Here is a 22,759-nt window from a genome sequence, read left to right as displayed (position 1 = left end):
TGATAACTTGATCATGTTTTTCACAGACTAACTGTTTTACTGTACTATCTGATAGTGATTTGCTTGGATTGGTCACATACCTGGACTGGGTGATGATTGTGGTCACAATCTGTTCGTGTATCTCCATGATGTTTGAAACCCCTTTTACTACAGTTATGCACACACCTACTTTGCAGGTAAAGTTATGTAAGTAATATCTCTGCACCTAAATTAGTCAATATCCTTCCTCCACCATCATATCAAACGTTAAAAATGGCATGTGTAATGAAAGCATCTAATAGTTTCCTGTTTAAAATCCAGTGCCCCATTTCCACCCATGCATTCTTCAATTTCCTGTCATTTTTAAATGGATTGATCACATTAATAGTGTCGTTTGTGCCTCAGTGGTTGACACTCTCGCCTCTCAGTCAGAAGATTTGGGGGTTCAAGTCCCACTCCAGAGATTAAATCCAGGCAGTACCCAGGGAGTGCTGCACTGCTGGAGGTGCCGTCTTTTGGATGAAACGTTAAACTGTTTACCCTTCTGCCCTGTCAAGTGAATGTAAAAGATCCCCTGGCGCTATTTTGAAGAAGAGCATGGGAGTTCTCCCTGGCGTCTTGGCCAATATTTATCCTTCAGCCAACATCAAAAGCAGATACAAAAACAGAATTACCTGGAAAAACTCAGCAGGTCTGGCAGCATCGGCGGAGAAGAAATCAGTTAACGTTTCGAGCCTTCATGGCCCTTCGGCAGAACTGCCGAAGGGCCATGAAGGCTCGAAACGTTAACTGATTTCTTCTCCGCCGATGCTGCCAGACCTGCTGAGTTTTTCCAGGTAATTCTGTTTTTGTTTTGGATTTCCAGCATCCGCAGTAGCTTTTAGCTTTTTGTTTTTATCAAAAGCAGATATATATATTAGGGATTGAATTTCAAATTGCATGCACCAGGTGAGATGCCTCATCAACTGGCGGTGTATAAATTTGGGCTGGACTAACTCTTGATTTTCCAATCGGTTAAATTAATCATGCAGAGCACATGCTTGAATTCCTAATATATATATGTCTGCTACCCTGTAGTAACACTGGTAACTGCCAGTATAACAAACAGAAGGCCCTTTATCTCCACCTGCTTAAAAGAATGAGGGCTTCTGTTTCAAGACAATGTCCGTACTACTAGCACAAAGCCCCAAATCTATTGTGGCTACCCCTGTGAACAGGCATTGTGGCACTACCTGTACAGTTAAAGCACAAGTCAGGAGTGTGATGGAATACTCCCCACTTGTCTGGATGAGTGCAGCTCCAACAACACTCAAGAGGTTCGACACCGTTCTGGACAAAGCAGCCCCGCTTGATTTGCACCACAGCTACCACATCAAACGTTCACTCCCTCCAGCACCGATGCACAGTGGCAACAGTGTGTACCAGTGTGTCTACAAGATGCACTGCAGCAACTCAGCAAGGCTCCTTCGGCAGCACCTTCAAAATCCACAACCTCTACCACCTAGAAGGACAAGGGCAGCAGACACATGGGAACACCACCACCTAGAAATTCCCCTCCAAGCCACTCACCTTCTTGACTTGGAAATATATCACCGTTCCTTCACTGTCGCTGGGTCAAAATCCTGGAACTCCCTCCCTAACAGCACTGTGGGTGTACCGACACCACATGGACTGCAGCGGTTCAAGAAGTCAGCTCACCACCACCTTCTCAAGGGCAATTAGGGATGGGTAATAAATACTGGCCTTGCAGTTAACAATTTTTTTTTAAAAAGGTAATGCATAACATTGAACATGTTCCTTGCTCTTCACAATCCCCCACACCAGTACAGGAAATGTTGGGAAATGTGCAAGTTAGATGTGTGGATAAAGATTGTGTGATTTGTTAAGTTCTCTAAACTGGGAATTGTCACATGATTCGAACCTGTATTTGGGTTGCCAACTCTAGTATAATGTGTTCCTGGAGATCTTGTCACATGACCTCGCATGTCCAACTGCCCGGCCCAGTAAAACATCTTCCTCCTCACCATCTCCAATTACTTGTTTTTATGGCCCTAATGATATTTTTTATCCTGGGTGTTTGCTGGCTGCAGTGCCCGGGTTGGGGGGGGTTCATTTCCAATTACTGGCGGAAATGTAGAGGTGCTTTGAGCAAAAAGAACTCTTAAAAGCTGAGATCCAGAAAAGAAAACATTAGCATTTCGGCCGTTTTAATCAGAGGTGAAAAGCTACGGAGTTCCCTCCTGGAGGGCAGCAGAGAGAGAGGGGTCGACCTGGGCATAGATGGATGACGAGCGTCACAGAGCGGCTGCAGATGAGCTGCAGTGGATGTGTGAGAGTGTCACGCTCGTCTTGTCTTGTGCCACATCACGACGGCAGATCTCCAGGCAGGAGTAGCTACAAGCAGGGCAGGAGAACCCAGAGCCAATCCTGGAGGTGTTCATAACCCTTTCCTGTAACTTGCTGCTGCTGCTGCTGCGATAGGTTTCTGACATGGTTTTCTCAGGCAGAATAAAGCCAATGACTAAACGTACATAAAACCATTTACCCAATCTGTTGAACCTCTTCCAGCCCTACCCTCCCGAGGTCCCTGCCCTCCTCCAATCCTGGCACCTTGCACAGTTTTAATCTCTCCACCGCTGGCAGCCGTGCCCTCATCTTCCTGGGTCCCTAAGCTCTGGAATTCCTTCCCTAAACCTCTCCGCCTCTCTACCTCTGTCTCCTCCTTTAAGACACTCCCCACCATCCTTGCTCTTTGACCAAGTTTTTGGTCACCTTGAAGAGCCGTACGGACTCGAAACGTTAACTCTCTTTCTCTCTGCACAGTTGCTGCCAGACAGATGCTGAGTTTTTCCAGCACTTTGTTTTTATTTCAGATTTCTAGCATCCGCAGTATTTTGCTTTTATTTTAGGTCATCTTACCTGGAATTCCTTCTGTGGCTGGGTGAGAAATGGTGCTAGGTAATCTCTCCTTGTTTTGTTGCATTAAAGGCACTATATAAATGCACATTATTGTTGTTTAGATGGCTGCCTTGACATGGGTCTCTATGTTCTTTTCTACTAAAATATAGTGAGATTTTGTCAATTCTAATATCAGGATTCCTTTCTGGCAGGTTCATAATGAATTGAGGTGGGTTTAATGGAAAGGTTCTCAGCTTGTTGAGTTAGCTGCTCATATCTGGTGATTTAAAAGGTTGAAGTTAAACATGTGCAGTGCAGCTTGTTTACTAGTTTGATCTGACCCTCCTAATTATGAATTATTGGTCCATTTCAAAACATCTCCTGTGCAAAATATAAAATGAAATTCAGTATAGTCCCACATGATGGTATTTGTGTTTGCTTTTTATATTTATATTTTCCTGAAGCAAGTAAATCAGGAAATTTGAAAGGTTGCAGTTATTGCTGCAATGCATTGCTTTTTTTAAATATAACATAAGAAATAGGAACAGGAGTAGACCATTCGGCCCCTCGAGCCTGCTCCGCCACTCAATAAGACCATGGCTGATCATCTTGTGTTTCAATTTCCACATTCCCATCTAACCCCGATAACCTTCCAGATTCTTGTTAGGCAAGGGAATCTATCTACCTCTGCCTTAAAAATATTCAATGTCCCCGCCTCCACCACCTTCTGAGGCAGAGAGTTCCAAAGTCGCACAGCCCTCTGAGCGAAACATATTCTCCTCATCTCTGTCCTAAAAGATCGACCCCTAATTTTAAAATAGTGACCCCTAGTCTTGGACTCACCCACAAGAGGAAACATCCTTTCCACGTCCACCTTGTCAAGGCTGTTCGGGATCTTATATACTTCAATCAAATCACCCCTCACTCTTCTAAGCTCCAGTGGAAACGATCCCAGTCTGTCTAACCTTTCCTCATAAGGCAACCCACTCATTCCAGGTATCAATCTAGTAAACCTCCTCTGAACCGCTTGCAATGCATTTACATCCATCCTTAAATAAAACTGCACACAATATTTGAGGTGCGATCTCACCAATGCCCTGTATAACTGAAGCATAACATCCTTACCTTTATGTTCAATCCCTCTCGTAATAAAGGATAGCATTCTTAAGAAGGCTAATGGATGCTAAAGAAAGCAAAGTGCACCAAATGCAAACCAACCAGAGCTTACATTTTCTTTTATTAGGGTTAAGCTGCCTTGCCATGAGTTGATGATTCATGTGATATTAAGCAGGACATCACTCTCAATGTAAAAACAAAACATTAGTTGGGATTGTTAATGTTGCAATCCTGTCACAATGATGTGCGTGCTTTAGTTGTAAGTGAAAGCAGCTGTTTCTAATTGGGGAAAAGTTAGGGCATTACTCTGAAGTATATATAAGAACTGGTGGGGAGGGAGGAAAAGGAGCCTGTGCCCTCTGGGTTTTGTGAATAAACCTATGTTAAGTAAAGACTGGCTCCAGATGCTTCCTTTATTCAGAGGATGAGCAACGAGTTATAACAGGGATCAGGCCTCAGTCTGGGGACTGTAACCTCCTCCAGCCCCACAATCATCCAAAATCTCTGCACTCCTGTAATTCTGACACTTTGCACATCCCCGATTTCCATAGCTCCACCACTGGTGGTCAGCTGGCTGGGCCAGAAGCTCTGGGATTCTGTCCCGAAGCTTCTCTGCCTCTCGATCGCTCTCTGCTCCTTTTAAGATGCTCCTTAAAACCCATCTTTTAGACCATCTGCCCTAATATCACCTTATGTGGCTCAGTGTCAAATTTTGCTTTAAAACGCTCCTGTGACATGTCTTGGGACATTTTACTATGATAGAACTGTATAAATGCAATTTATTGTTGTTATAGGTTGTGAAGCACTTTTTGGCAGCCTGAGATTTTGAAAGCCGCTGTATAAATGCAAGTTCTTTTCTTTTAACTGTGAAAAGAATTTTTATTATTTAGCGAATGCAAATCCCCAAAACCAAGCTCCTCATTTGTTGAGTTTAAGGTGAACAGGCTGCCACTTAGTCAGTAGAGGGGACGCTCCTCAGTGGTGTGCAGCATTGTTTGTGTCTTCCCACAAGTGCACAAGGGGTTTGTCCTGAGGGCCCAGCGGTGGAGAATGAAGTTTTGGGGAGAATGAAGTTTTGGGGAGAATGAAGTTTTGCGGAGAATGAAGTTTTGGGAAGTGGGAATCGGATGTTGAGCAGGATGAGGCCCCTCCTGTGGTTGCATGTGTCCCTCAATCTACTTGATGGCCTAACAAAGTTAAACTGATCAAGAAGCGGGACACAGGGCAGGTCTTTTACCGCAGCGAGTGGGCCAGGGAGCGGCCGTGAAGCCGCCCGCCATCAGGCCTCGCCATCAGGCCTCGACATCGATTTCACTTCCCGCTAATTGGCCAGCCAGTATGAATGGCGCGATGCAACGCTGAGCGCTGCCTGGGTGGGTGGGTGGGGGCAGGCGGGCGGAGAGCGAGCGCGGAAGTTTGCGCCTGTGTGCGCGGGGGTGTACAACACTGAAAGCTCCCTGAAGGCACAGAGCTGCCTCGGGGAGCTGAAGATTTTCAAAAACATAAATAAAGAATTTTAAAATGTCAAAAACACGTCCCCTCGTGTGACTCTGTCACATGATCAGGGACATGTGACAAATGAGATTTCAACATTTTTATTGTATTTTTAATCCCCGTTAGAAAACGGTTTCATAAAAAATCCAAAGACTGGCTGCAGGCAGTGAAGATTTCCATTTAATTATTCATTTAATGGCCTTAATAGGCCTGTTAATTGTCGGTGGGCGTGTTGCCAACTCCCGCACACACCCACCTACCGGAATATCTCACACGCCTGCGATGACGTCGGGACGCTCGCCCGATGTCATCGCACGTCATTTTAGCTTGACCGGGTGGGGCGCATGCTCGCCCCCTCAGCTAAAAATTCAACCCATAATGATAAAAGTAAAATACTGCAAATGCTGGAAATCGGAAATGAAAACGAAGTGTTGGAAATACTCAGCCAATCGGGCAGCACCTGTGGAGAGAGGAACAGAGTTAACATTTCGAGTCCAATATGGCTCTCCATGATTCTTTTTAGCATGGAGTTAAAGAGGGATAGAAAGTAAAACTCAGCTACCTTTGTGTGCACTCCTATTTATGTAGCCTTAGGCTGAATGTTTCAAAGCAATAACACTCATTCATTTTTCCAGAACTTCTTCATCCAATTCAGGGTCCACAGGACGATAGAAAAGTTACAGCACAGAAGGAGGCCATTTGGCCCATCTTGTCCATGCCAGCCCGAGGACACCCAGGTGCCCTTTCTAATCCCACCTTCCTGCACCCGACTCATAGCCCTGCAGCTTACAGCACTTTAGGTGCAGATGCAGGTACTTTTTAAAAGAGTTTAGAGTTTCTGCCTCTACCACCAACTTGGGCAGTGAATTCCAGACACCCACTACCCTCTGCGTAAAAAAGTTCTTCCTCATGTCCCCCCTACACCTTCTGCCACTGATCTTGAATCTATGTCTCCTGGTTCTAGAATTCTCCATCAAGGGAAACAATTTTATCCTGTCCACTCTATCTATTCCCCTCATAATTTTGTACACCTCATTCAAGTCACCTCTCAGCCTTCTTTGTTCCAAGGAGAATAACCCCAACCTATCCTCGTAGCTACACTTCTCTAACCCTGGCAACATTCTTGTAAACCTCCTCTGCGCTCTCTCCAGGGCTATTACGTCCTTCCTGTAATGTGGTGACCAGAACTGCACACAATACTCCAGTTGTGGCCTCACCAGTGTTTTATACAATTCCAACATTATATCGTTACTTTTATATTCTATACCACTGCCAATGAAGGAGAGCATTCCATATGCCTTCTTTACAACCTTGTCTACTTGAACTGCTGCCTTCAGGGACCTGTGTACTTGTACGCCAAGATCTCACACTTCACCAACCCTCTTAGTATATTCCCATTTATTGTGTAATCCCTGTAACTGTTTGACCTCCCTAAATGTATGACCTCACACTTCTCTATGTTAAAATCCATCTGCCATTTTACCGCCCACTCCACCAACCCATCCTGGGTGTCAGAGCCTATCCCGACAGGGAATGGGTGCTAGGCGGGGTACACCCAGGATGGGATGCCAGTCTATCACAGGGCACACACACTCGGGGACAACTTACCATAGCCAATCCACCTAACCAGCATGTTTTTTGGATGGTGGGAGGAAACCAGAGCACCCGCCAGAAACCCACACAGACACGGGGAGGACGTGCAAACTCCACACAGCCAGACACCCGAGGTTAGAATCGAACCTGGGTCCCTGGAGCTGTGAGGCAGCAGTGCTAACCACTGTGCCACCGTGCTGCCCAGAGGCAATAACACACTGCTGCCTGTGTTCCTGAAGGAATAGGGGCTCTCCCATAAACAGGGTCCTCATCAATAACAATTCATTTTATGAAGCATTACAGGAACTGAGTGAGATCATCAGTTTGTACCAAATTATTTGCGGCACATGCAGAAACTGGCCAATCATATCAAGACGTCTTAAAATCAGCAGGTGTCATCATTTCATAATCCGCTTTCTTATTACAAGTCAGTAAAACCGTAACTGTAATTGTTGCTTCAGGCCCTAAAATACACTTGATTTCACTCTTAACTTCTGCAGAAAGGCATCCTTGAATTGTTTGCAATTTGTAGGCCTGTTTGGGTTTAAAACTGTAAATCACCGAATCATACAGCACAGGGGGGGAGGCCATTCAGCCCATCGTGCCTGTGCCAGCTCTTTCAAGGAGATATCCAATTGGTCCCATTCCCCTGCTCTCGCCCCATTGTCGTCTTAAATGTTTTTCTTTTCAAACGTTTATATCAAAATTCCCCTTTTGAAAGCTCCCTATTGAATCTGCTTCCACCGCCCTTTCAGGCAGCGCCTTCCAGATCACAACAACTCGCCATGTAAAAAAAAATAACATTTTCCTCATCTCCCCAACCCCCACGCCAAGCCTCAGATGTTTCGCCAATTGCAAAATCTTACGTTTTTGTCCTCCTGATTAGCAACCGGTGCCATTTGATGAAGTATGGTTTGCATTTTACTTTGCTTACCTTTACATTTATCGATGCGTTTTGTGTTCCAGATAGCTGAGTATGTCTTTGTAATTTTCATGAGCATTGAGCTGAATCTAAAGATTTTGGCGGATGGCCTATTCTTCACACCTACAGCTGTCATCAGGGATTTTGGAGGAGTGATGGACATCTTTATTTACCTTGTAAGCCTTTCAGCTTCTGAACCGTCCACTAAAAGCAAAGTTCCCAAGGCCATCTATTGAGATCTCGAAGGAACGAGAAACGCACAGTGAATAATATCAGCTCTGATAAAAGTTAACTGAATAGAAATAATGGGCAAATCATAGATCTTTCGCACAGCCCGAGTGCTGTGAGCAGGTCTGCTCTCCATATTACAAAAGGATGTAGAGGCTCTGGAGAAGTTGCATAAAAGATTCACACAGATGATACCAGCACTGAGTGCTTGTAACTATCAGAAAAGAATCTGTTCGGGATCTTTTCTTTAGAATCTCTAGTTATGACCTGATAAGAGGTCTTTAAAATTATGAAAGAGCTGGATAGAGTAGACATTGAGAAGATGTTTCCACTTGTGACTGAGACTGGAACTAAGGGTTATAAATATAAAATAAATCCGACGGGGAGCCCAGGAGAGATTTCTTTATTCAGAGAGTGGTGAGAATGTGGAACTTGTTACCACATGGAATAATTGAGGCGAATAGCAGAGACACATTTAAGGGGGAAGCTGGATAAACACATGAGGGAGAAAGGAAGAGAAGGATATGCTGACAGGGCGAGATGAAGTCCAGCAGGAGGTGGCTCATGTGAAGCAGAAACACCAGCAAGAACCCGTTGGGCCAGATGGCCTGATCCTGTTAATGTTCTATCTCCTCTATCCATAAAAAGTAATATCTGTGCTTCTAGTGTGGAGCCTCTCACTTCTGACGGATCATGTTGAGAATTTGAGCGTGTCTTTGAGTTCGTGCTCCCAATTAGTCCAAGATTGGTTTTTAGCATTCACACCTGCAGCTCTTGGTCTTTTTGTTTTGATGTTTATGCTTTGCTGTGAAGGACATTTTCTCACTTTAATTCCACTTCTTCTTCTTTGTTGTTTAGCAAAGTTTGATCTTTCTGTGGTGGATGCCACATAATGTTCCTGCCAAGTCTGGGGCACAGCTTCTGATGATGCTTCGGTGTCTAAGACCGCTCCGCATATTCAAGTTAGTTCCTCAGATGAGGAAAGTTTTACGGGAACTATTTAGCGGTTTCAAAGAGATATTTCTGGTAAGTAGCCATGCATGTAAAACCTTTTTGTATATTATACTGCAACACTATTAGATCAAAGGAACAGAAGGAGGCCATTCAGCCCATCGAGTCTGTTCCACCATTCAGTCAGATTATGGCTGGTCTGAATCTTAACTCCCCTCTACTTGCCTTGGTTCTGTAACCCTTAACCCCCTTATCCTACAAAAATCTATGAATCTCAGTCTTGAAATTTTCTATTGACCCCCAGCCGCAACAGTTCTTTGTGGGGTAGAGAGTTCCAGATTTCTGCAACTCTTTGTGTGAAGCAGTGCTTCCTGAGGTCATGTTCCAATCCCCATAGATGCTGTTAACTTTTAGATAAATTTCCCATCATCCAACGCAAAGGAATCACACAACAAGATTTCAAGTTTTAAGACTGCCTCCCCTCCTTTCCCCGTTGGGCATACAAGTCCTGCAAATGTTTCCTTTACAAGTAACGATGACCTAATCAAGGCCTTTAAAACTATGAAAGGTTTTGATCAAGAGGATACAAAGAGAATATTTCCTCTTGTGGGGAAGAGCAGAACTAGAGGCCGTCAATATAAGATAGTCACCAAGCAATCCGATCGGGAATTCAGAAGAAACTCCTTTGCCCAGAGAGTGGTGAGAAAGTGGAACTCGCTACCACAGGGAGTGTTGACGTGAATAGTATGGATACATGTAAGGGGAAGCTAGACAAGCATGTGAGGGAGAAGGGAATAGAGGGTTGCGATGGTAGATTCAGATGAGAAAAGGTATGAGGAGGCTCAAGTGGAGCATAAAGACTGGCAAATACTGGTTAGGCCGAATGGCCTGTACCTGATATCCTACGTAAGTGTTTAGCCAGTTCCCCTGTTTTTGGATAGTTATGGTTGAAGCTGAGCTGATTTTGAAAGCAATTTAATCCTCGTACTAATAAACTTCCCTTCCTTCAGGTTTCGATCCTCCTGCTAACGCTGATGCTCGTTTTTGCAAGCTTCGGTGTGCAGCTTTTTGCTGGAAAACTTGCCAAGTGCAATGACCCACGCGTCACCCGACGGGTAAGAGATTTATCATCATTAAACTGATAATGAAACTCCATCTCCCTTAGTCACCTGTAAATTTGTTTGAGCTCAATCGGAGTCTGTTTCCCCGAGGACACGGACTGGCAAGTAAAATCTTTTGAAGCTGTTTTCTTCTCAGTCAAAGTAAAATATCAAGGTCGCAAGCAGATGCTGGCCATTGCTCTTCAAGATGACACTTACCAAGATTGTCACTAGTCAAAAATATTTAATATTTAGTTGCAAATCTAGGTTGTTTTTGATGCTTCAATGGTCTAATTGCCTATTGTCTTGTTTAAACTTGTTGAAATGTACAACTTTTCAAGTCAGTGAATTGAAACTTTCAGGGCTAGCCAATTTGCAATGTGCCCCATTGTGAATCCCTGGGATGTCTTGAGTGCTGAGTGACATGTCACTCGTTAATTACCATCTTCACTTCTTCCTGAGAAATTGATATTCGATGCCGAGCCCAGAAAGACATTCCTTTTAATTAATGAAGAACGGGAATAGACATGCCACACTGGTGTGGGCAATGGGGAACCCCACCGAGCCCCATCTGCTCCTTGGAGTCACCGTGAATGTAATTGCTCTGTCGCTGGGCCAGTCCAGAGCAGTCTATTCCCGCTTCCTGCCAAGTATTCTCACCTCATCTCATGACTTGGTGGCTTCCCTTTGTTTGGAAAATTTCTACTACCTTGTCCAGTGATCTCTTTCAGAGGGGAAGAGCTGGCTGCTTCTTTGTCTAAAAAAAAATCATCCAAGTCCAATTCCTCAGTCACAAATCTTCTTATTTATTATGTAATGGTGGTTAAATGATCCAATTTCTTTTTGAAACTACTTTTTAACAGCTCCAATGAATAGATGCTATCCTTTTCTGTGACCAGGCTATGATATTAATAAAAATGATTTTCTATGCGATCTCTCAGCTCTCTCATAGTGGGTGCATGGCACACAAAATATGATGGGTGGCTAGCCCACCACCCCTTACTGCCCACCGCCCCTTACTGCCCGCTACCCCTTACTGCCCACCACCTTTAACTGCCCACCACCTTTAACTGCCCACCACCCCTTACTGCCCGCCACCCCTTACTGCCCGCCACCCTTTACTGCCCGCCACCCCTTACTGCCCGCCACCCCTTACTGCCCGCCACCCCTTACTGCCCACCGCCTCTTACTGCCCACCTCCCCTTACTGCCCACCACCCCTTACTGCCCACCACCCCTTACTGCCCACCACCCCTTACTGCCCACCACCCTTTACTGCCCACCACCCTTTACTGCCCACCACCCTTACTGCCCACCACCCTTTCCTGCCCACCACCCCTTACTGCCCACCGCCCCTTACTGCCCATCGCCTCTTACTGCCCACCACCCCTTACTGCCCACCACCCCTTACTGCCCACCACCCTTTACTGCCCACCACCCTTTACTGCCCACCACCCTTACTGCCCACCACTCTTTCCTGCCCACCGCCCCTTACTGCCCACCACCCCTTACTGCCCACCACCCTTTCCTGCCCACCACCCTTTCCTGCCCACCACCCCTTACTGCCCACCGCCCCTTACTGCCCATCGCCTCTTACTGCCCGCCACCCCTTACTGCCCACCACCCCTTACTGCCCACCGCCCCTTACTGCCCATCGCCTCTTACTGCCCATCGCCTCTTACTGCCCACCACCCCTTACTGCCCGCCACCCCTTACTGCCCACCACCCCTTACTGCCCACCGCCCCTTACTGCCCATCGCCTCTTACTGCCCATCGCCTCTTACTGCCCACCACCCCTTACTGCCCGCCACCCCTTACTGCCCACCACCTTACTTACTCGCCCCTGACCCGTTCCCCATAAAACGGTAGGCAGCCAGGCACCAAAATCAACAGCCTGCCCGCCATTTTTAAAACCTTAATGGGCAATTGAGCTTGTTAACAACCAGTTGACCTGAATGTTATGTGGCCCAGGCCTTAATATGGTTGGCATGGGCAAGTGGGCAGGAGTGGGCAGGCCTTTTTTTAACCAAACGGGTTAAAAGGCAGAAAGGAAAGCAGGGGCAACTTCCACCGGGGATGGCCTATGCACATCAGAGGCACCATCCCCTCCCCAAGACGTTACCCACACCCCCCCGCTTTGTCACTTCCCAGCTGGCCACCAAAACGTGCCCTCCTCAACCCCGTACCCCCTCCCTAGGCTCCCTGACCCCATCCTGTCCAATACACCCGACTCAGCTCTCTCCGGGATCCATGACCTCCTCGTCCCGGGGCTTACTTTACTTGCAGTCCCAGCAGTGCCCACTACTGAGTTCTGGCACTGCTGAGACTGCTAGAGCTGCCGGCCAATCAGATCGGTCGGCAGCTTTCGAGGGCGGGACTTGCTCCCACTCAGAGACCGGAAGTCTCACTGTCACGTGCTTAAGGCTGCTGGGGGTGCATTATGGCTGTGAGGCAGCCTTGTTTAACGTCGGTCAATTCAGGAACAACGCCTCTTGCAGAAGAGCAGGGAGCGAGCAGCATGTGCCCCACCCCGTAAAACTCAGCCCATGGTGCACCATTCAGTGGGATCATGGCTGATCTGTGAACTGATGCCCACCTTTGCCCACATGCATAAAAAGCTTCGACAAACAAAGATCTTATCAATCTCAGATTGAAAATTAACAATTGATCCTCAGTCGTCATTTGTGGAAGAGTTCCAAACTTCTACCACACTTTATGTGAGGGAGTGCTTCTAATTTCACTTTTGAAAGGTCTGGCTCCAGTTTTTAGGTCCTATCCTTGGGTTCCAGACTCAAACTCTACTGCAATATGTGGTAGACACTGGCACAGCGCTAACCCATTTCACTGCCCATCATGTATCGCAGGCAACTCACGTTCACATGAACAATAAACATTGGGAACTGTTTTTATCATTTAAACGTTTAGGAGAAGGAATATGTTTGTAATAAATAATACACTGGGTGGTCTTTATTAAAGTTATTATATATATATATATCCATCATTTTATCTGTTTTTAACATATTTCAATGTTGAAAGTAAATCTTTGAATATTTTGCCAAAGATTATTGTGACATGTTGTGGGTTTTAGGAGCTTTGTCATGGCATGTTCAGGATCAATGTCAGTGTCTCAAAGGATCTCAATCTGAAGTTAAAAGGGGATGAGAAGAAACCAGGCTTTTGGGTGCCTCGAGTTTGGTAAGTTCAAAGAAAAAGAACAAAAATGAAATGCATCAGGAAATAGCTTTGATACATCAATGCTGAACAAAAGGGTCTAAAGTAAATATTATGCTAATGAGTGGAAAATTCTCTAATGGAGGCTTTGATTGAAACTTTTCCTTAAAAAAAAATCATGACTTTTATTTCTTTCATAATCTCTCCCGTGCACTTGCTATAATTAGTCGTTTGGCAGTACAGACCCTGAGTATTGCTGAAAAAAAGAGACATTTTTTTGTTGAAGCTTTTTGTCTTGCACTCATCAGGACAATTCGCAAGAAAATATTATTGCCAGGGGCAAAAACATATTTATATTGTATGAGAGGAAAGTGCTGAATGGTTGGCGGTTAACTGTCAGTCACAATCAACTATGCATTCCACAAGGCAACACCTCGACCAATCAAAGTCCACTTGCCCAGTTTTGAGTTGCTAGATCTGTTCGAAGTCTATCCCACTTAGCATGGTGGTAGTGCCACACAACACCGCACAGTCCTTGTGGAAACGAAGTCCCGTCTTCACATTGAGGATATGCTCCATGGTGTTGTGTGGCACTACCACCATGCCAAATGGGATGGACTTCGAACAGATCTACCAACTCAACCATGAGGTGCCGTGGGCCATCAGAATTGTAGTCAACCACAATCTGTAACCTCGTGGCCCGGCATATTCACACTCTACCATTACCACCAAGGCAGAGGATCAACCCTGGTTCAATGAAGAGTGCTGGAGGCCATGCCAGGAGCAGCACCAGGCATACCTAAAAAATTAGGTGTCAACCTGGTGGAGCTACAACTTAGAACGCCTTGCATGTTAAATGGCATTAGCAGCATGGAATACATGGAGCTAAGCCAACCAATGGATCAGATCTAAGCTCTACAGTCCAGCCACATCCAGTTGTGAATGGTGGTGGACAATTAAGCAACTCACTGAAGGAGGAGGCTCCACAAATATCTCCACCCTCAATGTTGGCCCCAATGATAAGCCCAGCACATCAGTGCAAAAGATCAGGCTGAAGCATCTGCAACAATCTTCAGCCAGAAGTGTCAACTGGATGATCCATCTCGGCCTTCTCTGGAGGTCCCCAGCATCGCAGGTGCCCAGTCTTCAGCCAATTCAATTCACTCCATGTGTTATCAAGAAATGGCTGAAGGCACTGGATACTGCAAAGGCTATGGGCCCTGTTATGATATGGCAGGTGGTATTTGCCAGGCTGAGCAAATCCACAAGGGAAACTTGGCCACGCTATCACAACGGTTTTGCAATTTGTATTTATTACCTGAAGGTTTGTGCACTGAATTTAGAAGTAATGAGTCCACTAACACATTTGGAGATTTTAAAAATTAAATTAAAACATTTATTAACAAAAGTAAAGAAGTAAAAACACATACACAAGATTACAGTTACACCATTACATAATATTATAATAAATCCCAAAATTCTTAATTAATCTGATTCCCAACTGCACACCCCCTTTAAGGCAACAGTCCAAAAAAGATCTTCAATTTTGAGAGGCATCCAGCAAAGTTACCACAAACACACATCCACAGTCGAGTTCCAAAGGCTTCCAACACAACTTTGGTTACTGGAACAGCAGAATTCTGCAAAATGGTTAGAGGCTGTTTTCCCTAAGTCTGTTTCACATGGTGTATCTTTTCAATCTTACACTGCCATCACTGATACAACCTTCCACCATTTTTAAAATATATTCCTTCCTCTTGAGTCCCTAAATCATATTGTTCCCATATGTCTTTGGAATTTACTTTTCCCACAATATAAAAATCTTTTAAGTTGTCAATATGGCCTTTTCCCTTTTGGAAAAATAAACATCATAACCTTGCCCTGTTTATCCTGTCAGTTGTAAAATGTTATCATGTTTCTTTGAAAGTCAAACACCTCTCCACTTACCTTTTTAAAAAAAATGCAAATTCTATTCACACCCTATCTACTGACTTTACCCTAACTCACTCATTAGCATTTCAAATACCCTTTTAACACATAATTCTTTTGATAATTTCAACCTTGTAGTCTCTCCAACTCTAATTCAATTAAGTCAGCCATACAGGCAGAACCATCCACATACACACAAACATAAGCCTATTTTGCAATACCCTGCAGTAATATTATGAAAGATATGGTAGTTTCATGATAGCCCTGACAATATTCCAGCAATAGTACTGAAGACCTGTGCTCCAGAACTTGCCGTGCCCCTAGCCAAGCTGTTCCAGTACAGCTACAACACTGGCATCTACCCAGCAATGTGGAAAATAGCCCAGGTGTGTCCTGTACACAAAAAGCAGGACAAATTCAACCCGGCCAATTACCACTCCATCAGTCTACTCTCCATTATCAGTAAAGGGGTCATCAACAGCACTTGCTTAGCAATAACCTGCTCACTGACACCCAGTTTGGGTTCCTCCAGGGTCACTCAGCTCCTGACCTCATTACAGCCTTGGTTCAAACATGGACAAAAGAGCTGAACTCCAGAGGTGAGGTGAGAGTAACTGCCCTTGACATCAAGGCAGTATTTGACCGAGTGTGGCATCAAGGAGCCCTAGCAAAATTGGAGTCAATGGGAATCAGGGGAAAACTCTCTGCTGGTTGGAGTCATACCTAGCACAAAGGAAGATGGTTGTGGTTGAGGAGGTCAGTCATCTCAGCTCCAGGACATCACTGCAGGAGTTCCTCAGGGTAGTGTCCTAGACCCAACCATCTTCAGCTGTTCCATCAATGACCTTCCTTCCATCATAAGGTCAGAAGTGGGGATGTTCGCTGATGATTGCACAATGTTCAGCACCATTCGCGACTCCTCAGATACTGAAGCAGTCCATGTCCAAATGCAGCAAGACCTGAACAATATCCAGGCTTGGGCTGACAAGTGGCAAGTAACATTTTCACCACACATGTGTCAGGTAATGACCATCTCCAACAAGAGAGAATCCAACCATCGCCCCTTGATGTTCAATGGCATTACCATCGCTGAATCCCCAACTATCAACATCCTGGGGGTTACCATTGACCAGAAACTGAACTGGACTCACCATATAAATATCATGGCTACAAGAGCAGGTCAGTGCTAGGAATCGTGCAGTAAGTAACTCACCTCCTATCCCCAAAATCTGTCCACCATCTATAAGATACAAGTCAGGAGTGTGACGGAACATTCTCCACTTGCCTGGATGAGTGCAGCTCCAACAACACTCAAGAAGCTTGACACAATCCAGGTCAAAGCAGCCCACTTGATTGGCACCCCTTCCACAAATATTCACTCCCTCCACCACCGATGCAAAGTGGCATTAGTGTGTACCATCTACAAGACGCAGTGCAGGAACTCACCAAGGCTCCTTAGACAGCACCTTCCAACCCATGACCGCTACCATCTAGAAGGACAAGGGCAGCAGACACATGGGATCATCACTACCTGCAAGTTCCCCTCTAAACCACACACCATCCTGACTTGGAACTATATCGCCGTTCCTTCACTGTCGCTGGGTCAAAATCCTGGAACTCCCTCCCTAACAGCACTGTGGGTGTACCTACACTACATGGACTGCAGCGATTCAAGAAAACAGCTCACCACCAATTTCGCAAGGGTAATTAGGGATGGGCAATAAATGTTGGCCCAGCCAGCAACGTCCACATCCCATGAGTGAATAAAAACAAATTTGCCAGGTCTTTGCTCACTCACTTACCCTATCTATGTCACTTTGTAGCCTCCTTGTGTCCCCTTCTCAACTTAATTTCCTAATAACCTTTGTGTTGTCAGCAAATTTAACAACCATACCTTCAGTCCCTCCATCCAAGTCATTTATATAAATAGTAAAAAGTTGAGGCTCCAGTACTGATCCCTGTGACACACCACTCGTCACATCCCACCAACCAGAAAAAGACCCATTTATGGCTACCTCCTGTTTCCTGTTAACTGACCAATCTTCTATCCATGCCAATACGTTAACCCCTACAGCATGAGCTTTTCTGCAATAACCTTTGATGTGACACCATATCAAATGCCTTCTGGAAATCTAAGTACAGTACATCCACTGGTTCCCTTTTATCCACAGCACATGTGACTCCTTCAAAGAACTCCAATAAATTATTTAAACAAGATTTCCCTTTCATAAAACTATGTCGAATCTGCCTGATTACCTTGAACTTTTCTAATTTGGCGGGGAACTTCCAGGTGGTGGTGTTCCCATGTGTCTGCTGCCCTTGTCCTTCTAGATGGTAGTGGTCGTGGGTTTGGAAGGTGCTGTCCAAGGAATTTATTAGTGACTATCTTATATTCATGACCTCCAACTTTGGGCTTGTTCACAAGTGGGAACATCTTCTCCACATTTACCCTATCACACTCCACTTCAATATCATAAAGACCTGTATTCTGTCACTATCCAGCCATCTCTTTGAAATGATCCCCAGCTTGTTCAGTCTTTCTTGATCATTATAGTCTCTCAGTTCTGGTACCAGCATTGCGAGTGTTCTTTATACCACCTTCAGTGCCTCTGGTAATCTTTCTTCGACCAGAAGCCAAAGTGTGCATAGCTGTATCCTGAGTTAGCTGGAAAGGGAAGTGGAAATCAGCCAAAGTTCCCAGTGCTGACCACAATCTGGTAACCTCGGTGTCCTTGCCTAAATGTCCAGATGATGGAATCTGGCATCGCTTCCCCAGCATTCACTGAGTAGTGATAACAGCCAGCAGAGTTTTGGATGAGCTGAAGTGTGCTGCAGGTGAAAAATGGGAGGCCAGGAGAGCTCTGGAATAGTCATATCTGGCGGCAACTGAAGACATGGATGAGAGTTTCAACAGCAAGCAAGCTGAGGCAGCAATGGGTCAGTTAATATCAACACGCTCATGAGGGAAACTTGCTGAAAGAGAAAAGTCTTGGAGTGAAGCCCATCAGCTCGAGTGTAGCCAGAATTGAACATGACTCTTGCAGAATGGCCTTTCTTTGAAGCTTTTTGGCTGGAAAGAGTGAGAAAGAAAACATCAGGAATTATAAAGATAAGGCTCAGTCTGGACTGGCACCAACTCAGTGAGATTTAATGAACAGAAAGGTTTGCAGTTGTCGATGTTTTTAAAATAAAACAATAACGCGCTTAGAATGTCCATTTACATCAGGGCTGAATTAGGATTGATTATCTGTTCAACTAATTGAACTATTAATTGATAACTAAGCATGTCCTGGGTAAAGAAGTTTCTGCTGAATTCCTGATTGGACTTATTAGTGATTATCTTATATTTATGGCCACCAGTTTTGACCACCCCCAGAAGCGGAAACGTCTTCTCAACCCACCCTATCAAACTCTTTCATAATTGTAAAGACCTCCATCAGGTCACCGCTCAGCCTTTTCCTTTCCAGAGAAAAGAGCCCCAGCCTTTTCACTCTGTCATGATTTTATAATCTCTCATTCTGGTACCACCCTTGTGAATCTTTTTGCACCTTCTCCAGTGCCTCTATATCCTTGTAGTAACATGGAGACGAGAGTTACTGAGTTATAATATTATTATTATTACTGAGCAACTTGCAATATTTGGATAAACAAAAATAATCATTACAATGAATCTTTCAGTAAATCCTTCGGCTTCAAGTTTAATTTTTGACTTTTGACTAAAATATTAGAGTCCAAAGCTGTGTATTTTCTCAGAGAGTGGAGAAAATGTGGAACTCACTGTCGCATGACACAGGTGAGGTGAATAGTATTGAAAGATTTAAGGGGGAAGCTGGATAAACACATGAGGGAGAAAGGAATAGAAGGATATGTTGATAGGGTGAGATAATATAAGGTGGGAGGAGGCTCATGTGGAGCAGAAACACTGGGCTTAGACCATTTGGGCCGAGTGGCCTGTGTCTGTGCTGTAAGTCATTATAAAATTGAGGTCACTGGACTAGTGATCGAGAGGCCCGGACTAATGCTCTGGGGACACGTGTTCAAATCTCATCGTGGCAGCTGGTGGAGTTATTAATTCAATTAACAAATTCAAAAATAAAGCCTGTCTCAGTCATGGTGACCATGACAACTATCATCAATTGCTGTGGAAACCCACTGGTTCACTAATGCCCTTCGGGAAGGAAATCTTCCAACCTTACCTGGTCTGGCCTACATGTGACTTAGAACCACAGCAATGTGGTTGACTCTTAACTGCCCTCTGAAATGGCCTAGTTTGTCACTCAGTTCAAGGACAATTAGGGATGAGCAATAAATGCTGGCCTTGCCAGTGATGTCCACATCCCATGAAAGGATAAAGGAAAGAAAAACAATGTAATTTTGAGTTGTTACTAGTTTATTCTCTCTGGTTCTTTTGCATTAACTTGTGTTCTCTGGTTCCCCATCCTTCAACTTATTCTATCAAAGCCTTTTTTTATAACGTTGAATGCCTTGATTAAATCTTCACTTTAATCTTTTCTTGCTGTAAGGAAAATACTCCCATCTTTTCGAGTTGCCTTATGACACACAAGGCAACTGACAAAGAACAGGGCCTCACAGATGAAGGGAAGATTTGCAAAGTATGAAGAAATATTGGGATTAGTTTATGATCAGTGAAGTCTCCAGGGGAATACTCTGAGGGGAGCGATGCTGGTCTGTTAGTGAGACAGTGGATCATGATTAAAACTTGACCTGAGAGGCACAGTTTAAAATAACTTGGAGAAGCTGAGGGGATTAGAGTGGAACAATTGAGATTCTTCCAGGTGCATTTAACTGAACTCTTGCACTGATACTGAAGCTTATTGGCTGCCAAGGGAGAATTGCTCTGTTATTGTGTCTGTCTGAAAAAGCACAGATTTTTGTCTCTCCCTTGGCCGAGACAGAGAACGAGCCTTTATTTCATCTATTCTCAGACCAGGCAAATGATATAGCACATCACAGTAATTGTGGAAATAGCTTGCCGTGGGTGGAATCGAGACAACTTCAGTTCCCGATTATTTATAATGGCTCACTGCCAGGTGTTAGGTCATTCGGACAGATTGCAACTGTGTATGGTCACCTCTGAGTCAGAAGGTTGTGGGTTGAAGTCTCACTCCAGAGACTTGAGCACAAAATCACGGTTCATGCTCCAGTGCAGTACTGAGGGAGTGCTGCGCTATCAGAGGGTGCCATCTTTTGGTTAAGATGTTAACCCGACTCCTGGCCTACTCTCTCAGGTGGATTTTAAAGATTCCATGACATAACTGAAAAAAGAAAGCAAGGGGTTTCTCCCGTGTCCTGACCGATATTTATCCGTCAGCTAACATCACTGAAAATGATTTATCAAATTTCTGTTTGTGGGATCTTCCTGTGTACAATTTGTTGCTGCATTTTGTGCATTACAACAGGGACTACACTTCAAAAGGTACTTCGTTGACCGTAAATCTCTTTGGGGTATGCAGAGGTTGCTAACAGAGCCACAAACACAAGCCTTTCTTTCTACCAGTTTAATGTTACCTATCTTGTGAAGGGATGCTCCTATTTCACTCAACATTCATAATAAATGTTATTTAATTTTTTACATAGAAAATACAGCACAGAGACAGGCCATTCTGCCCACACCAGCGTTTATGCTCCACTCAAACCTCCTCCTGTCCTTCCTCACCTCACTCTGTCAGCAGAACTGTTGTAGGGTGGCCGAGTTGTACTATTAATAATGGAGTTGATCTGCAGACACTTCTTGGGTGGAAGCTTTAAGTTTATTTACAATGTACTCAGCAGCTACTACACATGTGCTTTCAACTCCAACTCTATCTCTACACTGACTGCTGAGGTAGCCCAGGATACTCTCCCATTGGTTACTATAGATCATGTGATCTTGCCTAACACGTATTATTCCTAAAGGTACATTACACACTAAATAAAATCATAATTAGTACATTCCTCCCCCTTTAACTCAGCTATACATATTATATTTACAAATACATATTTTTCAAGACAACATAATATTTACATTGGGTAAGGAATTTACAAGTCCAGTCTTTCAGGTGATTTCCTGATACGTGTGGAATGTCACAGCTCCACAACTTCAGACTCTTTGTCAGGAACCTCCTTTTCCAGAGTTGCCTGAACATCAGGTGCTTCGGTGGGCACTCACAGTTCTGTATCCTCAACTCTTACAGGAACAGCAGACATGTCAATCCTGGGTTGAGCATCTTCAACAGGAACTGCAGACCCGGTCATGGTCACTGGTGGAACCAAATCTTGATGATTTGTGTTTCTCTTCCTTAAATGGTCCACATGTTTATGGATGATCCGGCCTTCCACCTCCATGTGGTAAGATAGAGGTCCAGTCACCGCACTTATTTCACCCGGTAACCATTTTGGTCCTTCCCCGAAGTTCTTCACATACACCATCTCTCCCACGGTATATTTCCTCTTGCGACTATGCCAGCTGTGTCTAGCTTCCTGGCTTCCCTGCTTCCTTTCCACCTTCCCCTCTAAATTGTGCATTATTAAGCTCAATCTCATCCTGAGACAGCGTTTCAACAATAACTCTGCAGGTGTGACACCTGTTGTTGTGTGAGGGGTAGTCGTGTAAAGTCGCGTGCTAGCTTGGTTGCCGAGGAATCTCCAGTTAGCTTTCTCATGCCTGCCTTGAATGTTTGAATTGTCCTTTCAGCCAGTCCATTTGAGGAAGAGTGGAATGATGCAGATTTCACATAAGTGATACCGTTGAGGCTAATTAACTGTTGAAACTCAAAGCCGTGCTATTATCGGAAACGACTACTTCTGATAGTCCATGAATGGCAAAACTTTGATGTAGTTTCTCAATTGTAGCGGTCAATATTGGTGACTTCACCTCATAGATGTCCAACCATTTTGAATGGGCATCAACAATGAGCAGAAACATTGACTACGTTGGACCCTTCCTGGGAAAAATGTGTAACCACACTCAGGGTCTACCTGGTCACTCCCATGGGTGTAATGGAGCTGTCACTGGCAACTTTTGCACTTGCTGACATTGCGCACAGTGCTTTACTAAACTCTCTATTTCACCATCCATCCCAGGCCACCATAGACAGCTGCGTGTTATGGTCTTCATTCAGGAAATTCCTGGATGGGCACTGTGTAGTTCAATTAAAATTGGAGGAACTATCACTCGTTCTCCCCACAATAAGATCCTGGCTGGTTATTTCATGTTTTCTGTTGAAGTACGGTTTCACTTTGTCAGATACAGGCTCCGGTGACCAACACATAGCACTTGTTCTTGTACCTGAGATAGGACTGGGTCCCGACTTGTCCAGTCTCTGATCTGTCGAGCACATACCGGGGAGGAATCTCAGAAATTTAACAGTAAAACAAGT

The 22,759-nt window shown here is 44.7% G+C and overlaps 1 protein-coding gene across 1 annotated transcript in view; it reads left to right on the top strand.

Moving 5' to 3' along the window:
- nalcn (sodium leak channel, non-selective) overlaps window positions 1-22,759 on the top strand; it is a 201,302-nt gene that overhangs the window by 126,913 nt on the left and 51,630 nt on the right. Inside the window, exons 23-27 of the mRNA XM_078546046.1 lie at window positions 56-176; window positions 8,047-8,178; window positions 9,089-9,256; window positions 10,192-10,296; window positions 13,369-13,475. Of these exons, the coding sequence (XP_078402172.1) occupies window positions 56-176; window positions 8,047-8,178; window positions 9,089-9,256; window positions 10,192-10,296; window positions 13,369-13,475 (633 nt within the window). The remainder of the gene's footprint in view (window positions 1-55; window positions 177-8,046; window positions 8,179-9,088; window positions 9,257-10,191; window positions 10,297-13,368; window positions 13,476-22,759) is intronic.

The sequence above is a fragment of the Cetorhinus maximus genome, chromosome 7, assembly GCF_964194155.1.
Source record: "Cetorhinus maximus chromosome 7, sCetMax3.hap1.1, whole genome shotgun sequence".
Lineage (NCBI taxonomy): Eukaryota > Metazoa > Chordata > Chondrichthyes > Lamniformes > Cetorhinidae > Cetorhinus > Cetorhinus maximus.
This window is presented reverse-complemented; position numbering and strand designations above follow the sequence as displayed.